General features: G+C 41.1%; 1 protein-coding gene across 1 annotated transcript in view; it reads right to left on the bottom strand.

Annotated features, from left to right (window-relative positions):
• ZSWIM6 (zinc finger SWIM-type containing 6) overlaps positions 1 to 19929 on the bottom strand; it is a 216422-nt gene extending 196493 nt beyond the window's left edge. Inside the window, exon 1 of the mRNA XM_049864131.1 lies at positions 19278 to 19929. Within this exon, the coding sequence (XP_049720088.1) occupies positions 19278 to 19929 (652 nt within the window). The remainder of the gene's footprint in view (positions 1 to 19277) is intronic.
• Between the last annotated feature and the right edge of the window lie 323 nt (positions 19930 to 20252).

The following is a 20252-nucleotide window of genomic DNA, read 5'->3' as shown; positions in this document are numbered from 1 at the left end:
AAATGATGTTCCTACCAAAATGAAGCATATTGCTTTCATTGATCCAATAATTTTTACTGCTTTGGACATGGTCAAAAAATTTCCAAAACAATAATTTTCACTAGGTCGCTCTGCTAACCAAAAGGTCAGCGGTTTGAATCCATCAGCCACTCCTTGGAAATCCTATGGGGCAGTTCTACTCTGTCCTATAAGGTCACTATCAGTTGGAATTGACTTGACAGTAACGGGTTTTTGTTTGTTTGTTTGTTTTATATCCAAGAAATATTTCTGGAACTCAGAAATTCAGTGCTTGAAATTTGAGGGAGAAAAAAGAAAACAAAATACAAATCCCTGGAGAGTCTGCCTAATGATGTGGGTATTCGAACAGGCTGCTTCAAAACCTTTCAGTCACTTGGAAGAACCAAGGAGCTCAGGATTGTGGCAGAGGTTAAAAAAAAAGACCTAGAATTAGGTCCCAACTCTGTAAAACTCAGGTTTTGAGCTCTTACCTCCAAGTTTCTCTGCTATAGATTCTAAAAAACGTAAAGCTGGAAAAGGCTGGTCTCCTAGATTTTATTTGTCAAATATTTACATTGCGTATCTCTATGCACTCTTCTAAATACATACAGTAACTCATACAGTTTTAATGTTCATAACAACCTAATAAGGTAGGTTCTCTAATTAATCCCCAGTTTACAGATGAGAAAACTGAGGCACAAGGTTAAGTAACAAATCCCAGATCACACAGACAGTAAGCAGCACATAAGCACCGTACTGCACTATGCTGCTCTCCTGAAATCCATCTGACTTCACTTGCACAAAAAGCCTTCCTGTGGAGACCACACTGTGCATGTGCACACCCAGGGGCTGCGCCTGGGCCTGACCATCATTCAGTTTTACCTCCATTGTAGGCCTCACCACCAGCATGTTCATCTTCACTTAGATTTGTCTGGGGGAGCAAAGCCACGAGATCCTATTTCTACCGTCGTAACATATATACCGAAACATAAACTACAATGTATTTTAAATGTCTAATCTTTACAGATTCTCTTACATTGTGAAGTTCTATAAAATCATTACTTACTTCTCACCAAACAAAAACAATGAATAATAAATGTTAATTATAAAATAAACCTAGCAATAATCCTGAAGGCTATTATTTTCATAGTAGCCCTGACTGGCATCACAGAAAACCATCCTTCACCTGCACCTAGCCCTTAACCTTTCCGAAACACTTGCACATCAGTGATCTTACAGTTCCCATAAGAAGAGCAAGGCACTGTCCTCATCTTACATGTGAGTAACCTGAGACAATCAGGGCATTAAATAACAGTTCAGGGTCACAATTATTTACACTGACACTGAGGCCGTGGCATACTCTGTTGAATAATACGTGCTGTTTAGTTGCACTAGATCAGGCAACGATTATAATAATAAAGCATTAACAGTGAATAACCTATGGATAGTGCGATTTAATGGTAAAGAGACAAATTTGTCAAAAACACTTTCCTTCTCTGATTACAAATCAATACAAGATGATTATAGGATATTCAGAAAATATAAAAGAATGTAAGAAAATGATAACAAATGCAGAAAATTAGGTAAAAAGCATTCCATAACAAGAATATATTTCCCCTTTGTGTAAGTATTTAGAATTTATGTACTTTCATGTATTCCCATGTAGGCCTCTTAGCCTCATGATAGAGATGACACAGGTATCATTATTTCCACTTTATAAGGACTTGAGAAGGTTCAGAGAAGTGACCTGCCTAACAGTAGACACAAGTGGTAAGACAAGACCAACCAAGAGGACTCTAGTCTGTTCACAGATCAGGCATCTTCTCTAAACTTACGGTCATTTGGTTAGCAAATGGTTCACTCACAGAGTGGCTAACTAACTTCAAGTACCTAAAATGAGCAGTGCTTGTGAACATCAACCTAAGGTAAGAAAACATACAAACAGAATTAGCTTATTAAACAAACACATGCTGAAACACGAACATCAAAATAAGGAAAATTTACTTATCTGTAAATTGCAAAGGGGAGGGGGGAATGGACCAAACCCACATATATTAAAAATCTCTTTAATTGCTTCCTTTTGGTCTCAGAGAACTGACAGAAATCATGTATTTCCTATTTCCTGTCTGAAAGAGACAGAGTGGAGCCCACTGATGAAGATTACATATAAGCCAAAGGTCTCCTTTCAGTCCCAACATCCTCCCTCCCTCCCTTCACTCTCTCCTTTTCACACACATAAACACAGAGAGAGAGAACAATTTTAAACTGATTTATAATTGCCCCCTTCCTTTCTGGGTATCAAGATACACTGCTAGGGTAACAGATGAATAATTTATAAGGATCAGCACAAAGCCTGTTCCTATGAGGTGGAGGTTAAAGATGTCCCAAATGTGCAACTTTTCCAAGCTTCTGTACCACTCCATCGTCTCTAACATCAACTACTCCCCGTCCCCTCAGTACTCTCCCTTCCATCTTTGGGTTCCTTAATTCGCTGCAAGGTTTCACAGAACTCATGAACCATACTTACAGTTAAGTGGTTTATTAGGGAAGTAACAGGGTACAACTCAGGATACAATTCTTCCATCAGGACAGCTTCTTCTCAGTCCTGCCCACAGGCAGGCCTGTCTCTGTAGCATCGGGCCTTACCTCTGCCCTGCCTGGGCAAGTGTTACAAAGCTCCTAGCTCCCTGAGTCAACAAGCCCCACCACTGCCATCTCCCGCTGGTCTCTTGGTTCCTGCTGTCCTGCCCCACTATTGTTGTTACTGCTGCGCCGCTGTCTTTCGCTGTCTGTGTTACAGCTCCTCTCTCTCTCCGTGTCTCCCTTTAAGCCAAGCGAGATAGCAAAACCAACCAGTCCCCTCCTTAGGGTTCCAGACACCTTATTTGCATGGCTCCACCCCCACAAGGGTTCCATGAAACTTATCTGTATTAACAGCAAGCTGTCCATCCCACTGGAGGGCCACGAACACCTTATTTGCATAGTCCTACCCAGTCAATGTGTGGGAGTCACAAAGACTATGGCTAGAAGAGCCATATTAAGTAATTCACAAGTAACCATACATGTATCATCCAAACTGGAACACTGAGAACAATGAAAGAGGTGACTTCATAATCGTGCCAAGAAAACAGATACAAACCAAGAATGTCTGCGCAAGGGGGAATGCGTGGTCTCCCAATATCTGGACAACCCATCCCTTTCATGAGCCATGCATTGCAAGAACACCCTTAATGTTAAATTATCATTCAAAAGTTGCTTGGTGTATCTCCTCTTATGCAAAATCAAGTCTTAAGCAGATTCTACCTCAAGGGAAAGTCATCACATTTTGTAGACAAGTTTAATAAACCATTCTATTAATTAGCCAATGTCTTTTCACAATGTGTAAGATCTCATGGGACACTTCGAAGTTGTATGTGCTTTGCAAGCCATTTGAAAAAAATGTAAAAAATCAATTTTTCCAATTTTTAAAAAAAGTGAAACTTCAAATAAAATGAGAAAGCATTCCCTTATACTCTTAAAGATATTTACAATTCAAAGTTACATTCTTGGAAAACCCAAAAGCACTGCTCTATATGGGCATACTCAAAGGATTTTCTGTTTAGTAGCTGAAATCATCTAACAAATAAATAAATCACCTTTAGAACAGCTTTATGGCTATAACGCTACTGTTAACAAGTTAACAAGCTTGGACAAAAAGCTCTCTTAAAGGAGAAAAGGAAAAATTCCTTACACAGTATCTGTACAAATGTACTGCAGACAAATCCAGTCCTAAAAACCAATCCACACTAAATTCAGTTGTCACAGTCCCATTCAAAATACAGTCTTAAGACTGAAGTACAGGAATCAGATTCAGAACATCTAATAGAAATTACAACTTGGAGCTATTTTTTTCAACTGCAAAAACTTCATACAAACACCCACAAGGACTGGAATATAATCTAAGCCTGTCATTCATTCAAAGTGACATTTCAATGTCTACCATATGCACACTACACTGGCACAATTAATACCTGACTGGTGGTTAAAGTGCTCGGCTGCTAACTAAAAGATCAGCAGTTCAAATTCACCAGCCGGGAGAAAGATGTGGCAGTCTGCCTCCATAAAGAACCTCTACGGGGCAGTTCTACTCTGTTCTATAAAGTCGCTCTAAGTCAGGATCAACTTAACGACAATGAGTTTGGTTTTTCATTTGGTTCTGTATTTAAAATTTAACAATTTTTTTTTGATCCAAAATATTCAACTTTTACTCCATAATAGGACTTTGTATTTAAATGTTGTGTGATTCTGATCCCATAAATAAGAATCGAAATATCCACTAAACAATGTAAAGCTTAGAATGATGACTCAGTAACAGCGTATGGCAGAATGTTTTTACATTTACTAGCACTCCATATTTTGTGTCCATTTGATGACAGGCTGCTGGTCCCTCTATCAATGATGCTTAGAAAACTGTAATCCTAAAGGGCATTTGATATTCCAATTTCTCGTAAGAAGAAACTGCCCCTCATTTCCTCCACTTTTTACATTAAATGATGAATTCCACAATTGTGTTCTCAAGTTTGGAGAAGAGCATGCATAAGTCAAGCCAGTGTTAGTCTCTACAAGAATCTCGTGGAATTCCAGAAAGATCTACCCATTTTCACCAGACACACAACCACTGCCCCGCAATCTAGTAAGAAAGGCAGATTATCTACATGGATCCGATTTACTGTTACATATTTTAAAAACTAGCAGGAAGGTATAAACATAGAATATTCTAGATTTATTAAATAATGCTTCTTGAAAGAGTCAGGTGCAATGCTCTCTTTTAAATGATTAGAAAAGTCAACCAAAAAGAGTAAGCTGTAGGTCAACCAAACAGGAGAAAATTAGTTGTTTCACAATTATAAGATCAAAGAGGGGAAGAGCAACTTAAGAAGTTATTTTTAAAACTAGACTTTTAGAGATACAATGGCCAATCCATCCCTAAAAACACCAAAAGATAGACTGTTATCGTTGACTGGCCCTTCACAGGTACATTTGGAATTTTAACGTTCCCTATCTCTTACTGGAAGAATCAAAGGGGAAAGCAAGAAGTAAAAAATAAGTTTTTATATAACAGCATTAAATAAGCATCCCAGTGAAGTATAAATTCATTAAAGATGAGGGAGGAAAGGAACTTTCTATATTTGAACGTAGCTACTTGAATTTTTTGTGCTCTTATAAGCTTAACACACAGCACCACCATTCCCTCCCAAATCCCCACACACGCGCGCACACACACACATTCCTTATTTAGAAAATATGAACCATATTCTTAGTGTTGAAAAATAAATTTCAAAGGCAAGCACAAGAACTCAGAGGTTTCATGACATATCAAAATTAAAAGACAAGCCACTTAAGTGTACAGAGAGACCAAAGTTTATTAGTAATTGGAAGGGAAGAGTAGGGGGATGAAAAAAGGGGGAGTAATTGCTTAGGAAGCACTGCACTTCTGTTAGGGGTGACAGGAAAATTTGGAAATGGATAATAGTAGTGACTGAACATGATAAACATAACTAATGTCAACTGAGTTGTACACATGAAGAATGCTGAAAAGGCAAAGGATTTGTTACATATACATTTACCACAATAAAGAGAGGGACAAGACAAGACCTTCCCCTACCAACAGAGGAAGAGCATAGCCCTAAGGAAGCCCTGAATCCTCACTCCTTGCCTCCAGAACTTTAGGACAATAAATTTCTGTTCTTTAAAGCCATCTGCTTTGTGGTATTTTGTTACGGCAGCCCTAGGAAACTAAGACAGTATGTGAATTATATCGCTATGAAGCCCATTCATAAAAAAACGAAGGGGGTAAAAAAAAGACAAGCTACAAATGCAAATTCAGACCTAACACGTAACAGTGAATTTTTCAATTTTGGTGAACATATACACAGAGACACACCATTTCAACAATTTCTACATATACAATAACACACACTGCATTTTTAATAAACACATAATTATTAGCTCTTACACTACCAATTCTTTTCTAATACATTTAAAATTATAAACTATGAAATTTAAAAAATTATGTAAAAATAACGATCATGAAAAATCTTGGATGAAACTTAAATCTGTTGAAACAAGATTAAAAGAAAAAAAAAGCTGACCATATGAAAACAAAAATATTCTGGCACATATTGATAAAATGACTAGTTTAAGCCCCTCCCCACCCCAACTGCAACAGTCCTTATGGAAAACAAAAATGCAATACTAGCCAGTCCTTTGGAATTTCCTGCTGTTTATGAAACAGCTTAAGACAAAATGACTTTTTAGTAAGTTGCTAAGAGAGATACAGGAGAACTGCAAAGAAACCGCTTTGACAAGCTCCAATAAGGAACGTCACCTGAACACTTGGCTCAGCACTAGTCAAACTACCTTGTGGGTTTTGGTTTTAATGAAGCTTGATAATTAAACTAGAGCGCATATCATTTATATGATTCACCTAAACAAAATCTAAATTACATTAAGGGTCCACAAAACATGCAGCAAATTACAATGTTCTATGGTTAAGCATTTGGCTACTAACGAAAAGGTTGGCAGTTCAAATCCACCAGCTGCTCCTTGGAAACCTTAGGGGGCAGTTCTACGCTGTCCTATAGGGTAGCTATGAGTCTTAATGGACTCAGTGGCAACGGGTTTGGTTTTTTTTGTGTGTGTGTGCATCATTAAATTATACATATGTGTGTATGTATATACATACATATATACACACATAAAAAGATACACAAATCTAGCTCTGAACCATTTTTGATATACCTACCATAGCCTTCAAGTAGTCCCTGGGTGGTAGAGTAAATACTCTCGGCTGCTAACTGAATTTGAGTCCACCTACAGGCACCTGAGAAGAAAGGCCTGGCAATCAACTTCCAAAAACCAGCCACTGAAAATCCCATGAAGCACAGTTCTACTGACACACAAGGGGTCGCCATGAGTCAGAACTGACTGATCACAAGTGGTTTGGGTTACCATAACCTCTAACAAAAGAGACTATGATTCAATTCAACACACTTGGTACTCTATCCGCCAAGATAAGTCTTGTATTTCCTAACGAATTTTTTTTGTTTTCACCCCAAGTAAAAGAAATAAAATGCTCTTGAGTCAGCAGCAGCAAGTGCCCAACCTGCTTTTATCCACAATATAAGCATCTCTTGCTTAAACATGTAAGGGTTTGAATAAACTCTACAACTAATCTGCCTTCTGTATGTTATCAGACCAGCAATTCACGTTTCACTAGATCCCTTAACTTGAGCTTATTTCACAAAAGTGAATTCAGCAAAATTAATCCAATAACTACCTTAAAGACAAAGTGAAGAAAAAGCAATTTGATTCTATTTCTAGTTATTTTTGGCCAATTATTTTGTGCGACCTTAAGAAGGACATCAGATCAATGCAGTGACTAAATGTTGTTATGCCATCCAACAGATCTAAGTATATTACGCCACTATGCAGTGGATAAGCAAATAGTCATCATCACTGTTTCTATTCATATTCCCAGTACATACAGTCCACAAAGGACAAAAAACCAAACCCACTGCCATCAAGTTGATTCCAACTCATAGCGACCCTACAGGGCAGAAACCATACGGTTTCAAGCAGCAAGTAATGGATTCGAACTGCCAATCATCCCTAACGTATCCTCAGTACACTATAGAAAAACTAGAAATCTGTAATTCATCATTCCGCTTAACGGAGTCCCCTCCAAAGATACACGTTTACACTGTGACATTCTTTTTACTTCTTTCCAGAAAATACAACGTTTTCATTTTGACTGTAAATGGTAATCAAGTTAGTTCTTAAATTCACACGTGCACCCAAGAGTTTAAAACTCAGTTTGCAAATACGATCTGCTTGAAAGTCTATAAGATCTAGACCTAAATACTGATAATTAGACCAAAACCTAGTTACTTTCTACTAGTATGAATAAACAGAAAGGTTTTTTATTTGTTAAACATATTACTACAGCATTAACCAAACCTAAATACACACAAATGTGTGTCAGCAAAGAGAACATTGACAACTACAGAAAAAACAACACATTTTAGAAAAAATATCTGATGGCATCTGTAATTATATAAACCAATTCAGACTCTTCAACAGCAGTGAGAAAATTAAAAGATGCCCAAGGCATTTAAATAAATCAGGCAAATTTCATACCTCTTGATGCCACCACAAAATCGTAATTATTGACCTTGATATAAGTCTGACTTGATAAAGCAATTCTTAAATCTTTCTCCTATCTAAAATATTTAAACTATATGTTACATATTTCAAGATTGTGATTACTACTATTAAAAATCATTACTTTCTTAAAGAAAACATGCATGTACCATTTCAAAAAAGTACAGGTAAGTAGAATACCATGGGACAGAACGTCTGAAAATTAGTTCAGTTTAATAACTGAAAAGTTAGGTTTTTGACATTTGCCAGCAGTCCCACAACGAGCTGGCCCTGTGCCATCATGGTCTGGTGCCAGCCTGATGTAGGGTGTGGCTAAAAATAGCTAAGCAGCAGCTGGAACACACAGGTCCTTCTGACCTCAAGTTTATTTCCCTAAATTGGGGGTGGGGGTGCAGGGGGGTGACAACTGCAGGGAACGAAGGGAATGGAATATACTCTCTGGGTTGGTATTTCCTACATATTCAGATTTCTTGTCCTTTTTTTCAACCACTCCCTCCTCCTCCCCACCCCACACCACCCCCAAAAAAAGGAATGAAGAAGAGGAGACAGGGAAGGTTGGAGGGGAGGCAGGAAGGACAGAAAGAAAGACGCTGAAGCTCTGAGACAGATAGGTTCAAAGCCTCCCCCCCATCTCCTAACTTCAAATCTTACGTGATTGCACCATAAGTACAATGCAACCATTGGTCACTTCAGACCATGGCTTTACCATGGCCTAAAGAGTGTACTGAGCCCCGGTGGTGCAGTGGTTAAGAGCTCGGCTGTTAACCAAAAGGTCCAGCAGCTGCACCCTGGAAACCCTATGGGGCAGTTATACTCAACAGCAACAGATTTGAGATTTGTTTGTTTTTGTTTTAGAGAGAGTATAAACCAAAATCTCCAGAAGACTAGGCAAGCAACTGGGCTGAAGGATATCAGACAAAAACCCATTGCGGTCGAGTCAATTCAGATTCATAGCGACCCTACAGGACAGAGTAGAACTGCCCCATAGGGTTTCCAAGGGGCAGCTGGTGGATTCAAATTGCTGACCTTTTGGTCAGCAGCTGAGCTCTTAACCACTATGCCACCAGGGCTCCACACAAAAATTACACAGGTGATACTTGGGGAGGAAGGAAACAAGAACTATGAGATGGTATTATGAGTACAAAACCCTAAATGCTAAGAAAGCTTTAAGAACCCTTAAAAATTTTAAATCCTAAAGAAATGGGGCTAGCATACCAAACAATTTGCTCATAACAATCAGATTACAATATTTTGGTACTTGAGTTTTAGGGTTTTATTTTATGACAAGTTATTTATAAAAATCAAGACCACCTTCTTTGCAGAAATGATTAAGGGATAGCAGGAACGAAGGTTCAGCAATGACCAAATAATAGTACTGTCATCAACCTCTAAGGCCCTTTCCTAAGAAAGGTCAATATGAACACCAGAAGAGGTTCTAAGCTCTGCCCTTCAGGTAGTACAGTGGTTAAGAGCTTGGCTGCTAACCAAACGGTCTGCAGTCTGAATCTACCAGCTGCTCCCTGGACACCCTATGGAGCAGTTCCACTGTGTTGTAAGAATGCTATGAGCCGGAATCGACTTGATGGCAATAGCTTTGGTTTGGGTCTTTTTTTAATACTTTGTGTAAGGAACCCTAGTGGCGCAGTGGTTAAAGCACTCGGCTGCCAACCAAAAAGGCCAGAGGTTTGAACCCACCAGCTGCTCCTAAGGAGAAAGATGTGGCAGTCTACTTCGATAAAGATTACAGGCTTCGAAACCCTGTGGGGCAGTTCTACTCTCTCATAGGGTCAAAATCGGCTCAAGGCAGGAGGATACTTCATTTATGAGCCGTGGTGGTGCAGCAGTTAACCGAAAGGTTAGTGGTTCAAATCCACCAGAGGCTCCGTGGGAGAAAGATGTGGCAGTCTGTTTCCGAAAAGATTACAACCTCGGAAACCCTATACGGCACTTCTACTATGTCCTATATGGTCGCTATGAGTTGCATACTACTTGATGGCAACAGATTTGGTTTTTGGTTTACACTTTGTTTAGGATTCCTGGTCATCTGCTAAGTGCTCAACTACTAACTGAACGTTTAGCAGTTGGAGAAAAGACCTGGCGATCTGTTCCCATAATGATTACAGCCTAGGAAACCCTCTGGCCAGTTCTACTCTGTCACATAGTGTTGCTATGAGTCAGAATCCACTGGATGGCACATGACAACATACTCCGTTTATAAAAATTCTAGCAAGCATTTAAAAGGTACCACTTGGCACATGAGGAATTCTAAATAATTGTACCAGTACAACTATAAATGAGAACTTAAAACTTGCTCCCGGGAACTCATTCTATATACTATCTTCTTAGGCCCATTTTCTGTATAGTACAACCCAATGTTAGAGATCTAACACCAATTAACAATGAAAAATGCTTCAAGTAAACAGACTGTTAAATAAGGCAGGATCAAGCAGTGAGTAGCCCGAATTTTAAGAATGTTAATTTACTAAACGAGCTTTCAATTTATCTGATCAGCATACCTGGTTAGTAAAAGTTTAAATTTACTGGCAGGTTCTACTGCATCCTTCCAATTAACATTAGTGTTTGCCATGAGCTGAAATCGACTTAATGGCTCCTAACAACAGTAACTGCACAGATAAAACTATCTCTTTCAAAGAATGTCGATGTCTTTACCAACAACTAGATATAGTACAATTTTTAATCACAACATTTAAAAAGGGCCTTAAAATGAGATAAATACATAATTCCCTAAGCTTATTTTGAGAAAATAACTTTGCTGCATAAATACTATAATTAAATCTAACCTGCGAGTTATTCTTTTCAAGTTAAAAATGTCACACGGAAGATAATCAAAATCAGCAGCACAACCATTCTCCAGAGCTGAAATTCATTCATAAAAAGCATTTTTAAAATGCAGAGTTTTTGAAGGTAAATTTTGAAAACACTTTTTAAAGAAAAAAAAAATCAGAGGTATGATCACATTTTAAAATTCCTACCATGGTGAAAGTCACTCCAGAAAGTAGCAACTATAAACCTAAAGATGAACTGTCTAGAACAGTTAATCATGCATCATCAAGAGCAGTATTGCTTAGAGGATAAGAGCACCAACTCTTGAGCCAGGGAGCCTGTATCTGGCTCCCTCATTTATCAGCTGTGAGATCTTGAGCGAGTTATTTTCTCTGTGCTGCAGTTTCCTCATCTATAAAATAAGAATATAACAGTGCTTACCTCATAGGGCTGTTGCTAAGAGATATAGAGTGCTTAAAGCAGTATCTAGCACATGGTTAAGTGTATTAAAGTGTTAGCTGTTGTTATTACTACTACTACTACTACCAGCGAGTGTTCTAGCAGTATTAAGAATCTCACTGTAACTCACGTTCAGCTTCCAAAGAAGCCAAAAACCCCAAATCATACAGAAAGTCTTTAAAGGTGAGAGAGGTTACTAACATTTTGAGGCAACATCAATTAGGTCAAAGAAGTGTGTACAGGTACATGCATAAGGGGTACAGTTGGTATTTTACTATTTACTGGGGATGGGGGTGTAGCATATTAAAAAAAAAAAAACATGAGATATGTACAGAACAGGTCCTGAACAGACACTACCGGACAAGTTTTCACAGACAGACTAAATTCAGAGCAGTCCAGTTTTCAGTCTTATTAACTTCTGTTGTTCTGGATAAGCATTTTAAATTTTCAGTAAATTATGACGTGAGCATGCACGCACATTCACGTACACTCAGACAGCTGCACAGCCTTGTACAGTCAGCAATGGTAACTAACTCTTCCTGAATTCTAACCTCACCTTAGAATATCACTACAGCTTCCAAATGCCTACAAATATTTTACACTAGCATGTATTTAGCAATCTAGAATCATTGCTGAAGTGAAATCATTAGAATTTAGCCTGAAACTAAAATGCTCACTAAGAAATACTTTATAATATCCAGTAAAACGTTAGCCAAATCATCTCTCCAACACCCGGTCAATTCACATTTAAGAAACTGCCTGAGCAGCTCAAGCAATGGAAAAACCCAAATTCAACATTTAACTCTGTCATTTACTGTGCCACTCTGGGCCATTTACTCAGCATGTCTTGGCATCCGTTTTCTCAACAATACAACGGGAGAAGCTGAAATTAATGTTATCTTTTTAGCCCTAAAATCTTCATAGGTAGATAACAGCTACCTAAGCAAGAGTATTTTAGAAAAACAGCTTCTCAGCTTTTAGCATATTCTGTTTGGGGAAGAAATAAAACAAATGCATCGGTATACAGTATACACTAGTCACTGGAATATGCCTGGCGTAGCAATAATCTAGACGACATCTGGGTTCACTTTTCTCCTCTTTTTCCCTGCTTGCTTGTGAACACCAAATTTGTTTAAAATGTACATATATAAAGACACAGCTATACTGTCACAAAACAAGCTGTCGCTTAAGAATTCCACACATACAAAACATTTAACATGCCCTTGGCAACAGAGTTCACTATCAGCTGAAAGTCAACCACAATGACATTAAATAAATTCAAAGTGAAAACCAGCTTGCTTTAGCTACCTTTACCAGCTGAAAAAAAAGTAATAAAGGAAACATCCTATTTTTAAAGAACTGAAAACCATGTATGAAGCATTTTCTTAGCAGAACACAGGGCACTAAAAGGAAAAACTGAAAGATACCGGGTTTCTTGATTTGTTTTGTTTTTAACAAATCTAACCCACACATTTCTGAGAGAGTCTGGCTAGGACTAAGAAACACAAGCCTCTTTTCATGGGACAAATCCATGTAACATGTTTCTCCAAATTATCATTTGATACCGATTTTTCAGGGGATTAAGAGCCTTCCCACCCATTTAAAGGAAGAAATAACTCACTTTTTTCAAATTTACAGTAATCCCCCAAAATTTAAAATATGTCAAAAAATTAAAGAAAACTGTTTTTTTTTCTTTTTTCAGAGTTATAGTATGACAATTTGAAAGGTAACTAAAATGGACTTGTGGATTTCATGCAGTTTATTACTATTTAAAAAATACTTGCCTATAATCTGCTTTGGTTCTAGGATATGTAAACTTACCTATCCTCTGTGTTCTTTTCTAGGATATGTGTCCTCTTAAATGTAACAGTTGAAGGTCAGCCACAGTTCAAGTTTAATGCTATAAAAATTTCTAACGCTGAATGAGTTTGCTTTATCATATGTATGTTAGATATGTTTCTTAAAATAAAAGTACCAAATTCAATTTGCCTCAGTGAAAAAAACTGACCTACGGTCTAAAACAAAAATGTAAAGCGGGTAAGCTTGTGGAAATAGTACAAATCAAATCATTTATTTTTTTTAAAGGAACAGCTTTCTTAAAACATCAGTCATTCCTCTGCTGCCATCCTGTTCACGGAACATATTACTAGCTGAAATCTCACGTTTTTAACTAAACCTTTAATATAAGTATGAGCAGAAAAGATATGCTGGCCTACATCTTTCCAGATAAAACATTTAGAGTTCAAATTGAGATAGCAATTGATTGGCCATTGTGAAAAGTAAAGAGGCCCAGGATAAACATCTTGAAAATTGGCTAGGATGTACTAAAGACAATGACTTAAATTGTTCAATTAATTGCAATAATTCTTCTACTAAAGGACATGCTCCACGGGCATCCTGACATTTTAAAAGGAAAAACATCTAAGTCTCACAACTGCAAAAATGATGAAATGCAATGCGCAGTAGAAACAAAACGGAGATGGCCTTTTCCTCTTCAATCTAAGGGTATACCGATAAAACAACTGTGTGGCAAGAAATGTTTGCTTAACTCAAATCTGTAATTCTACCTTCCATTATTGGTAAACTCTTTGGATATGAAAACCATTCTGTTCCCGGAAGACTGAGATTTCCTCACTGGACCAATACAAGCCATCTGGGAACTAAGCATTATAACAAATCCCAAGGTTTCCTCACCTAAAATTGAGAATTTAACTTCCCTCAGAATAATGCCAACCTCATATGACGTTTGCAGGTACTTTCAAAACAAGATTGTAAACAAAGCAAACAACTCACATAAAAAGAACATGATAAAAAATATGTATGCAACTGGTTTCAGAATTTCTTCTTTCGTGTACTTTTTCATTAATCAAAAGGTATAAAAAGATCCAAAATTGTTCTATATTGTAATTTTAACCTTGAAAACACATTCAATGAAATGTACTGTCATCAAAACACCCAATTCCGAGGGTGCATTTAGAATCACATCTTATATAGAAGTCTCCAGTCTGTAAAGAAAATCAAAACACTCAAAGGAAGGCCAATAAATTATCTAATTAAAATGTTTTATCCATTTCAGTGATTCCCTCTTACTGTCTTGTGACCCACCCCCCACCAAAAAAACAAAATTTTAAGTTATAAATCTGAAAAGACCTTAAGAATGTTCAGTCAGCTCCAATTCAGGGTAACCTTCTGTATAAAAGACTAAAACATTGCCCAGTCCTGTGCCATCTTCACGACTGAAGCTGTTCTGAATCCACTGCTGTGGCTGCTGTGTCAATCCATCTCATTGAGGATTTCCATTACTAAAGTATTAATCAAATTCCCGACAAAATTCTCTTCTCCCAAAAGTAACCAGAAAAAAAACAGCTAGTTCTTTTAAAACTTATCTCCTTCCTTCACACACAAAAGACCCTAAATAATGCTTAGACATTTCCTTCTTCTAAAAAACTAGTCACAAATAAACTGTTTCAGAACAAAAAAAATGAATGTAAACCAAGTATTCAGGAAGAAGAGAAGCACACTTCACAGACACACTCTTAAATTAAAAAAAAATAAACTCAGGAACAATTTTTCCAAGATTTTTTATTACAGAAGTATATGCTTCCAGTTTTAAGGAAAAAAAATTCAACCATACAGATACACATAAGGTATACAGTAAACTCCTACCTCCAACTCTGCCCATTGACTTGACTGTCCCTTTCCGACCAAACCACAGCGACCTTATAGGACAGAAAAGAGCTCCCCCATAGGGTTCCCAAGGCTGTAATCTTTTCGGAAGCAGACTGCCACATCTTTCTTCCATGGAGTAGCTAGAGGGTTTAAACCACCAACCTCTTGGTTAGCAGGTGAGTGCTTAACCACTGCACCACCAGGGCACCTTCCTCTCTCCAAAGGTAGCCACTATTCAATGGTTGCTTGTGTGGCCTTCTAGATATGTTTATGCCATCCACATGGGAATGTATCTTTTTTTATCTTAAACACAAACAACATATATAAACAGTTCTTGGCTTATTTTTAAATGAAACATTCTGGTCACTTTTCCTTGTCAGCATATATAAATCTACTTCAGTTGTTTTTCATGGCTGCATAGTATTCCACTGAGTCCTTAACCAGTTCCCTTCTGGTAAGAAATTTAGAGTGACTCCAGCTTTTCAGCATTGCAAACCTTACTGCAATGAGTATCACCGCACAAAACATCTTTGTGCGTTAATATCAATGCATCCAAGGCTAAATTCAAATTCCTAGAAATGACACCAAGAGACTATGCCAAGCAGCAGTGTAGGAGACGTCCTCTTCTCCCACTTCCTCAACCCATGTGGCTATTGTCTACCCATCTTTTTAGTCTTCACCAATGTGGTAAATGACAACAGCACCTCATCTTTATTTATATCTTTTTATATAAAAGTAAAAACCTTTTAAGCTTATTAGCCATTTGCATTTCTTCTGTGAAACGTGTTACCCATTTTTCTATTCTGATATTCACCTTTTTTTTTTTTTTTTTAACTGATTTGTAGGAGTCTTCTGTCAAGAAAACCAGCCTTTGGTCAGATGTGCTGCAAATACTTAACGAAGTTAAATACTTGTCTCAGTTTACGACGTTTTTGGCCCTATACAAATTTTTATGCAATCAGATTTATCCGTCTTTTCTTTTGTAACTGGAGTTTCAGGTCGTATTAGCAAAGCTCTTCCGAGGTGTCCCCAAATTTATGTGACTTCTAAACCACCACTTAACTGATATTGGTAACATTTACACACAAGCATCTTCAGAGACAGTTCCTTCCAGTATCATTAGTTTAAAAAAGAAGTTTAAAAAAATAAGCCACACTTTCCCTAAAACTTTTCTATAATCAACTGATGGATAACTCTGTTCCAATTAAATACTGCTTACAACTACTATACCAAAGGTTTTTTATTCTTTAAGTTTCTTCTTAAAATTTACGAGATGAAAAATAACAACTAGCAAGTAAGCTTAACTTCTGGCAAGTCCCAGTCCAATCCTTAAATAATCTTCAACATTATAGACATAAAACAAAGTCCAACAACTCATTTTCCCGTATTGTAGCTGTAATTCAGTCATGTCTATAAAAGTCAATGAATACTTCCTGTATAAACAAACTTGTAATTCTGCAATATCAGAAACTGCTCATGGTGCTATCAAGAAAGTTATCAGTTCTTTTCCATTTCAGGTTCTGAAACAATGAGATTACTACCTCAAAATCACCAACTGATCCAATGAGCCTCCTGAATTAGTATGCCAATTCCAGCCACCACTTAAAGTTAAATTAGATGGTTATTCCCCATCAACAAAGGAAAAAACAAAAATTCTGGTCGTAAGTTTTCTATCTCACAGTGCCAGCTGCCCGGCATTTGACAGCCTACCATTTCTAAGCTGACTGGCACAACAAGTAATAATACAACTTGGAAATCAAGGAAACTGGCAGAACTCAGAGGGGAAAAAAGAGTATTTTCCACAATTTGTACAGGACTTGTTTAGCATGTATGTAAGTGCTTCCGAAGTAGTGGTCAACTCTGCAAACTATATGAAAAGCATCATGTCACTCCACATCAACCACTGCCAACTCCATTCAGTGGCCTCCTTCCCCTTTGGGGACTCTACAAAAAGTTACTATTTTCTTTTATAACTACTCACCCAGGCCTCTTCCACTGATGAAAGCAGGCAAAGCCCACGCTGTGTGGCTGTCTCCTAGAGAAGATTGCATCTTTTATTTATCGCCCCTTGGCTTTATTTTCACAGTGAATTCCTAGCTTAAATGCAATCAGCCAAGAAACCCTCCCTATGTGCTCTCCTGTCATTCCTTATTGCTTGCAAGCAGAGTCAAGCACAGGGAAAGAAGGAAAAAAAAAAAAAAACTCAACACTGCCAGCCAAGCCATAAAAATTCGCAGACTCTAGTCTGCTATACTGGGAAACCATAGATGTGCTTCATTCCGTTTCAAACCGGCAGGAAACAAGAAGGGGCGGGGGGGAGTGAAAATAGAATAACTTTAAAGAATGTTAATTAGGTTTTTAAAAAAAGGAATGGATAAAGGTAACCTCAAAAGCAGAACCCCCTCTAAACAGAAGAAAAGGGTTCTGAGCCTCGAAAAGACAACACTGGGGGCTGCCTTTCGAAAATAAATGACCATGCATAAAATCACGTTTGCAGATGACATTAGAATTCAAATTAACTAGATAGGATTAAAACAAATCTTAATTCTCTCTTAGGGCCCCTATCCAAACTCCCACCCCACTTCCAAAGAAGAGAAAGATAAAAGGAATTGAAGGCTAAATTAAAATCAAAGAAACAGAGGTGTTTCCAAATCGATCCCTATTTATTCGGTACCGTATTAATAACAACAATTCAAAGTAGGCAGTAATAAGGAAGAGGATAGAAAATATGCTGTTTGCAAACGAGAAAAATATGGGGAAAAGGGAGTCTCACTACAGCATTGTTCTTTTCAACCTGGCTCAAACATCCCCAAGCTATAACTGAAACAGATCTAAACATACCTAAATATATACATATATATGTATTGGGTGGGGGAGCTTTTCAACTCAGTGTTTAAAAAAACTCTCATGGTCTGTCAGAGAAAGGAGGGCTGTGCAGCCTTAAATCACAAGTCTTTCTCTTCCCTTTGTCAAATCCCTTCTACTTTACAAACCCTGAAAAGAAATAGAGAAATCTTTTGTTTGGTTTCCCCTTTGCGAAGGGTGATAGAAAACTGAAAGGGCACAAATAAACATGAAAATGAGAACAAAGTGCCGGGTCGTGTCCGGCTGCCCCCGGGCCGCGCCGGGAGGGATGAGGGAGCGGCTGCGAAGCTCCCCTGCCTGGCGCTCCCTCCGATTCGGCTGCGAGAAAAAGGTCTGTAACTGCTCACCACGGTTCGCACGGAGGAAGACGACCTAACCAGACAAAACAGAGACAGCAGAAGCCACCAGGCACCGCCGAGGCCCGCAGAGGGGCCGTCTGAAGCCAGCCCGACAGAGAAGGGACGCGCCATTGGCTTCTTCCCGGGCTCGCGCCCTTTAATTCGGGGCGTCCTCGGGAAAACAGAGGTCCCCCAAGAGCTGGGTCCACCCCGCCTCCGCCTTTCTCCTGCGCTGCTCGGGAGACAGGCGCGGGAGGAGCCGAGGGAAAAGACCTTTAAATCCCGGAGCGGCCGGCAGAGCCGCCTGGGCCAGACGCCGCAGCGACCCTGGAGCGCCGCGGCCGGCTCACCCGTCGAGCCCCTGAGAGCAGAGGCTGCCGAGTGGCATTAAAGTGCGTTCCCCTGCCCTCACGTCGTAGGGGGGAGGAAAAAAGAAAGAAAAAGAAGTGAGCGTCAAATAAGAGAGAAGAGAGAGAGCGCAGAGCGCGGCCGGCCGCCGGCTCGGCCCCGGCCGGCATTGTCTGTGTGGTCCGCGCCCCCTCCCCCGCCGCACACGGCCCCGCCATACACACCCTCTGCCGGAGCCCGGCCGTCCCCCCCGCGCCTTTGTCCAAAGCCTGCCCCCCAATAAAGGAGAGCTGCCCTCCAGGATGTGCTCCCCGAGCAGAGGGCGGGGAAAGGAGAGCGGACTAGGAGCACCCGACACCCACCCCGCCGACCCCGCGCTGGGGCGCGTCCTGCTGATTCATTTCCCACTCGCGCTGGCCCGTCCGGGGAGACGGGGCGGGGAGGGGCGGGGAGGAAATGGGCGCTCCGCTCGAGAGGACCGTCCGGGCCGGTGAGGGGACCCGGCGAAGGTGCTGGGCGCGCGCCCGGTTAGGGGAGGGTCCGGGGAGGGGACGAGTGGCCCCCCAAAGGGACTGACGGACGGACAGACGGCCCTGCGGCTGCCCCGTGACTCACCGACTTGCAGAACGTTGTCGACGCAGCCGCTCTCCAGCAGCGCGATGCCCCGGCGGAAGGGCAGCCGCGTCTCGTCGCTGCCGTCCGCCGCCCCGGCAGCCCCCACCGACGGGGTCCCGGCCCCGGCGGCGGCAGCGGCGGCGGCGGCGGCCGAGGTGGCGGCCGGCGAGGACGAGGAGCCGCCGCCGCCTGCGCCGCCCGCGCCGCCGCCCGTGCCGCCAGGGCCGCCGCTGTCGTCGCCGGGGCCGCCCGCGGCGCCACCGCCGGTGTTGAAGGACGAGTACATGCAGATCTCCCGCTCGCTGCGGGGGAAGGACCAGTAGACGATGCGGCGCTGCACCGGCTCCGGGATGCGCTCGAAGCGCTCCTCCACGCGCTGGAACGGCCACTTCTCCGCCACCCTGCGCGCCGCGATGTCCAGCAGCGACTCGGGGCTCTGGGTCTTGCCCGGCGGCAGCAACCCCAACACCGCGCCGCCCCCGCACGCCGCCACCGTCGCGCCACCCGCCCGCTGGCCCGGCCGACAGGCAGAGCTGTAGCCACCGCCCGCACCGCCGCCGCCACTGCTGCCCCCGCCGCCGCCCCCGCCGCCGCCACCCGGCCGGCAGCACAGCCGTTTCGCGGGAGGAGGCTGCTGTCCGCGCTCCGCCATGACCGCGCCGCTTCTAACCCGACAGCGGAAGTGCCGGGACCCTATAAACGGCACAAGGAAGCGCGACACACACACGCCGCGACGCCACGCTGCCATCTAGGGCCCACAGCTCCTTGTACGGGCACAAAAGGTGGGGCCTCCTCCGTGACGTAGAGGCTGGGGCGGGGCCCCGATAGAGGGAACCTAGGGCCGGGGGCGGGCACTATGCAAATCGCTGGCTGAAACATAAATAGAGCACTCGGTGGACACGGGGGTGGCGGGGGCGGCCGGGTTGGATGCCCGGTGGGTTGTGAGAATGTCAAGCTGCTGTGACGTGGGGGGCG

This window comes from Elephas maximus, chromosome 2 (genome assembly GCF_024166365.1).
Source record: "Elephas maximus indicus isolate mEleMax1 chromosome 2, mEleMax1 primary haplotype, whole genome shotgun sequence".
NCBI classification, from domain to species: Eukaryota; Metazoa; Chordata; class Mammalia; order Proboscidea; family Elephantidae; genus Elephas; species Elephas maximus.
This window is presented reverse-complemented; position numbering and strand designations above follow the sequence as displayed.